This window comes from Neovison vison, chromosome 2, assembly GCF_020171115.1.
Source record: "Neovison vison isolate M4711 chromosome 2, ASM_NN_V1, whole genome shotgun sequence".
Classification (NCBI taxonomy): domain Eukaryota; kingdom Metazoa; phylum Chordata; class Mammalia; order Carnivora; family Mustelidae; genus Neogale; species Neogale vison.
In genome coordinates, this window is record NC_058092.1 from 152,815,814 (window position 1) to 152,822,049 (window position 6,236).

The window sequence follows — 6,236 nt, forward strand, 5'->3', positions numbered from 1 at the left end:
AATTTGAAGACCGTTCACCCATCTGAGCGCTCAGGGGCTCGCCGCCAGGACACCGCAGAGAGCAAGATGAACGCATCTCTGCCCTGATGGGAGCCACCTACTAGAAATGCTTCTCAAGTCAACACCATGAGGGTAGAGATTTTTTTTTTCATGAAATTTAATTTATTTATTTGTTCTTTCATGGATAGGTTTTTTGGTTTCACATCTAAGAAGTGCTTGTTTCCTGTGTTTTTAGAAGTTTTTTAGATTTTTACAATTAGGTTTATGACCATTTTGAATTAGTTTAAAATATGGTGCAGTATGGATGGAAGTTTATTTTTTCCAATTTATTTATTTTCAGAAAAACAGTATTCATTATTTTTTCACCACACCCAGTGCTCCATGCAAGCCGTGCCCTCTATAATACCCACCACCTAGTACCCCAACCTCCCACCCCCCCGCCACTTCAAACCCCTCAGATTGTTTTTCAGAGTCCATAGTCTCTCAGGGTAGAGATTTTTTTTTTTTTTAAGACTTAATGTTTTATTTTTTAAAAACAATACTGTCACAATGTTACATGTGGTTTTTCACCTACACATAAGCAAACCATAAAATATGGGGCAATGAAATCAGTGATGAAAGAGCCGAAGATTCGTATGAGCAAGGATTATTCCCAATTCATCGCAAGCCTCAATCACAACTTTGTCAGCAGCAGAACCAGAAGGAGCAGCAATGTAGGCCACACCGCTCCTTTTAGCTCTGTCTACATTATCCCTTTGTTTTCTCTCAGCATCAGAGCTGAGAGAAACTTCACTAAGTTTGTCAACCCATTCCTTCTTCTCTGCTTCAGTTAATAATTCAGGCACTTCTTCAAACAATGCCTTCCACTTTATCAAATCCTCATCCTCGCCAATGGTTCCAGTAACATACTGATCAATGGCATTGGAGATTTCTGCTCTCTTCACTCCAGTTTTAAACTTCATTGAAAGGACTTGTGGATGATGTCTAAGCCACCAATAATTTGCTTTATCCCCTGCAAGGCGTGTGCAGTGTATTCGAGACTGCTGTCCTGCTCCAATGCCGATAACCTGACCATTCTTGGCATAGCACACGGAGTTAGACTGCGTGTACTTCACAGCAATGGTGGCTACAATGAGGTCTCTGAGCGCAGACTCTGGCAAATCTTTATTCTTGGTCACAACGTTGCTAAATAATGACTTGTCAATGACACCATTATTTCTCTTCTGACTTAAACGAAGACCAAAGAGAGTTCGAACTTCGTTTTCATCTGGATTGTAGGACTGATCCATCTGAAGAACACAGTAGTTTCCATTTTTTTTTTAGAAAGTATTTTCAAAGCTTCATCTTCATATCCTGGGGCAACAATACCATCAGATACCTCTCTGGAGATAATTTTGGCAGTAGGAACATCACAAACATCAGATAATGCAACAAAGTCACCAAATGAAGACATCCTATCAGCCCCTCTTGCTCTTGCATATGCAGTTGATATGGGTGTAAGTGTTTTATACAGATCATAGACCATGCAGACTTGGGCCTCGTCTTCACTGAGTGGAATTCCAACAGCAGCACCTGCTGGGCTGACATGTTTGAAAGAGGCAGCAGCTGGAATGCCTAAAGCTTCTTTGAGTTCCTTCACCAGCTGCCAGGCATTCAAAGCATCACACAAGTTTATAAATCCAGGGGCTCCATTTAGAACTGTGATGGGAAGCTTGGGCTTCAGCGTGTATAACTGGGCAGGAGTCTGATGAGGGTCCATTCCATACCTCAAAGGCATCTGAGATATTCCTTTACTATACTGTCTCCTGAAGTAATCTGAAATTGCTTCATCATATTGTGCCGTATGAGTGAAGGCCTTCAATGCTAACTGACGTCTGGTCTCCAAGGAGGTGTCTTTGCTGTCGGAGCTCTGCATCTCTGTGGACACAGCTGCATAGTCCTCGGGTTAACATACTACTGTCACCTGAGCATGGTTTTTGGCTGCTGCTCTCAGTAGGGTTACTCCGCCAATATCAATCTGCTCAACAGCCTGTTCAACAGTTACATCTGGAGAAGCCACTGTCTTCACAAAGGGATACAGATTGCAGACGACAACTCTTATAAGACTGAAATCAAGTCTGGCCATGTCAGCATTATCTTCTGGGATATTACGAGCCAAGATTCCAGCATGGACTGCAGGATGCAAGGTTTTCACACGCCCCCCTAACATTTCAGGAAATCCCGTCAGCTCAGAGACATCTCTGACTGCCAGGCCCGCATCCCTCAGAGCTTTTGCAGTCCCTCCAGAGGCGATCAGATTCAAACCAACAGAAGTTAGGTTTCTGGCAAATTCCACAAGGCCCGTTTTGTCAGAGACACTAAATAAGGCGAGCTGGCTGGGTGCCATGGCTGCGGGCGGCGGGGTCAGGGCCAAGCGGGGGCGGCAGCGGCAACGCCACGTGCGGAGGGGCGCCGAGTGGCTAAGACACGCGCGCGCGCGCGGGCAGGCCAGGGTAGAGATTTTTGATTGTTCTGATTCATGAGGTGTCCCCAGGACCTTGAATGGTACCTGGCATGCAGGTTGTCAGTGACTATTTTTTGAGTGAATAAAGCACCCAGCAAGTGCTCCCATGTTGCTGTTAGTTCACTGAATTTCCAGGCCCTGCCATAATGCCCCCCTCCACCCAGGGTAGAGGTACGACAACCACTCCGAAAGGAAGTTCCGAAGGGGACACCCATTTGCTGTGCGTGTAACCACACAGACACTCTTGTAGAGAACCCTGAAAGGTCAGCGGGCTGCAGCCAGGGCCTCAGGAGGGAGAGGGAACTTCTCTGCAGACTTTCCCTCACCTCCCAAAATGGAGGGCGAGTGTAAGTTCCTGGGGTACTTCCCAGTACCACATATGGTTTCTGGTGCTAACTCTATGCACATATCCAGAAGGTTCAGAGGAGTGTTAATGGCTCTTTTTAAGTGGCCATCGCAGGAAACAGCTAGAATGAACTGATGGGTCATGCAGTAACATAAAAAAGATGTCCGTTATAATATTCCCCCAAACACTACAGAAAACAGGCACGTCCTTTACATAGGGTAAAACAGAAAGAAGATGTTAATTAATGTGGATCGTTAGACCAATCCTATGGACCCAATGAGGTAGAAATCCACATGGAAACTATCTAGAATGTTAATGAAAAAGAAGCTGGGGGCACACCCATATCTGTCTATGGGAGAGAATTAATATGGACATGGTGACCATATTATCTCAGCCAGAAACTGGCCAACACGATCTGAAACTAGGACACAGTATTTGGAAGGCGGACTTACGTTTTAAAAAGACTGGACTCTGTGGTCGGCATGCCCATGGACAAAATCTTCAGTATATGGGAGAAACAAGCAATGTCAAAGTTCTGCTGGAAAATGAGGACGTAAAGGCGATGTTTTCTACTTTCATGACTGCATCTTCAGGCTGGAATCGTCAGCCCCTGCACCCTGCAGGCCTTGCCAGTGCACACCCATGACAGTCTGCCAAGGACCTATCTGCACGAAGGGCGGGCAGAGACTTCTAGGGGATGCCCAAGAATTCACTTCCCGTAAGAGGAGCCTGACATCCATACACAGATCCAGGAGGACAGCAGGCTCCGTACGACTCAGACCACGGCCTGGCCCCACACCTTCTCCCAGCCATGGGAGCCAGCCTCTTGGCAGGGGTGAGGGTTTGGAAGAAGAGGCGGGGTGAGTCTGTGTGGAACCAGAGCACAACACAAGGCCACCTGCCCTGATTCCGAAATCATCACAAAGCCAGCTAAGCTGAGACAGAAGGGTGTCCTTCTAGAACACAGAACGGCCCCCTCCCTGGGCCGTGCAAATCTGCAGGGCAAAGCCATCAAGGCCAGATGGAGCTGTGAGAGGAGGGACAGAAGTGCCCTGGAAAAGGTTCCAAGTGGCTGGGTGATACCCAAGAGGGGATGCCTCAGAGACATGGGGAACCAGTCCTGAGGGTGCTGGGCTGAGCTGGCAGTGAGATCCTTCTTTTGGCTCTGGCTGCTCCTTCCTCACCTACTGATTTCCATCAGGCAGACGTGGAGGTTCAGCACGTGTGGCAGGACGGTGCAGCCTGGCGCTTGCCACCGGATGCTCTTCCTCCAGAGTCCTCTGGAGGCCTGAGGACGGAGGCTCCATCCTAAATGCTGGACAGGCTAAGAGGAAGCCGCACGAACTGAGCCATAGGCCTGGCTGCGTGGGGTGGCTGCGAGGCAGGAAGCAGCAGAGGAGGGCGCTGGCGTCCTTCACGGCCTCCCTGGGGAAACTGATTATGGGTCTTCGTGGTTCTCAAGCACTTGCTCCTCCTCCTGTTCCCGCTCCGGTGTGCACCTCTGTCTATTTCAGGGAGTGCTAATGGGGCCTCCGTTACAGCCAGAGGCGGCTTCCCTTAACGCTGAATCTGGTTCCAGTCCCGGGAATTAATTAAACGGGCGGCGGAGCTGACTTCTTCCCTTTGCACCCCTCCCGGCGATTCTGGCTGCTTCGGACCCGGGGACGTTCTGTCGATACACAAGTTTCAAGAGGGAGCCACAGAGCAGAAGGTAGGGACACGGAGACATTCCCTGTGTGTGCGGATCTCGTCACCCCGAATCTCATGCTCACAGCGGCTTGCTTTCCGCATTTAGAGATGTTTCATTTCTGATTTCCAGTTGGCAAAGCTTCTGCCACTTTTAAGCTCATCCATCACCCTTGCAGTCTCATAATGAGTTATTTATCTTTAAAACGCTGCAACATCCCAAGGATGGCCTTGACCTTTTTATAATATGAGCAAATGTCACTTCGTTATAGAGGCTTCTGCGACCTGAAGCTGGGCTGCCATTCAGGAACAAGCAAAGCCCACCTCTGGCAGCCACACTGCGGTCTCAAAGGCCTCATGCTCATGGCCAGATACTTCACTTGCAGGTAAAGGTAAAGGACATAGGTCGTCTGTGTTAGTTATCTCAATGCAAAACCACAACCAGTTTATTTGCTCATGATTCTGTGGGTTAGCAATTTGACTTTGCCTGGAGTGAGGCCTGTGCCCACAGCGATCCGGCAGCTCCGCTGGGGTGGGTGGGTCTAGGAGGTCCCCACTTACACGTGTGGCAAGTGGCTCTGGCGAGTGGCTGGGCTTCTCTCCACGAGATTTCTCACCGCCCACGAGGATAGCTCAAGCCTCCTCACATACAGGTCCCAGGGTTCTGGCAGAGTGAGAGCAGAAGCTGGAAGGCTCCTTGTGGTCTAGGCTCAAAAGACACAATGTCCCCTGATCATGGCCAGAGTCAGTCTTGAGGGGAGATGACTCACAGTGTCCTAGAGGGGATGTGTGGTGGCCTTCCTAGAAAACTGTATACCAAACCCTCATTCACAGCCTCCCAACCCGCATTTAGATAATATGGTTTTTAACTTGGCTTTTTGTCCCCAACAGTACATTATTCTAATACAGCAAATGAGAACTGTCAGTAGGCTTGTTTGCTCAAGGCGGGTATGCTGGGAGGGACAGTGATAGCCTGTTGAAAGCTTCAGAGCAAGAAAGTAAAAGAGGCAGTTCTGAGAACCTAAGCTGACATTTCGAGAAGGCTACACAGAGTTGTCACTTATGGTATGCAGGTAAGGAAGTCACGATGCCCCTGTAATACCCTTATATTCTTATTAAAACAGCCTAGAGCAAGTGATGATCATAGCGATGAGCTTTGATGATCAAAAATTGTAAGAAGCAGAATAGAATAACATGTTTTTAAAAAATTCTATTTGAGAGAGAGAGAGAGAGAGCATGAGTATGGGGGGGCAGCAGGGAGAAAGGACTCCATCCCTTCCTCCAGCCAGAGGAAGGACAAGCAGACTCCCCACTGAAGCCAGAGCATGACCTGAGCCAACATTAGACGCTTAACCCACTGAGCCACCCAGCGGACCCAGAACAGCACACTTTTAAAAGATTTTCATTATAAGTTATTTGTGAAATTTCTGGGGCTTTAAGGGGCCAGCATCATTCATCCAACAATGAACTCATCTGGAATTATGTATTCCCTAGTGACTTGCATGAATGAGGAACAATGAAACTGTGTGAGAATATAAACTTCAATACTGTGTGTGTGTATGTGAGAGAGAGAGACAGAGACAGAGACACAGAGACAGACAGAGAGAAACTGAGCATTTGGCTTCCCTGGCACTCCTGTTAAGTAAGAAGTGCAGCAGAAGACAAACTGTATCTTCAGGGGAAGGTGGGAGGGAAGTGAAG

At 48.1% G+C, this 6,236-nt stretch overlaps 1 protein-coding gene across 1 annotated transcript; it reads right to left on the reverse strand.

The window, feature by feature from the left end:
• Positions 1-519: 519 nt before the first annotated feature.
• LOC122900586 (bifunctional purine biosynthesis protein ATIC-like) lies at positions 520-2,436 on the reverse strand. Its single transcript, XM_044239345.1, is given in 2 exon segments — positions 520-1,321; positions 1,324-2,436. Coding segments are annotated over 2 exon segments (1,776 nt in total). The 5' UTR covers positions 2,387-2,436; the 3' UTR covers positions 520-608.
• Positions 2,437-6,236: the final 3,800 nt, after the last annotated feature.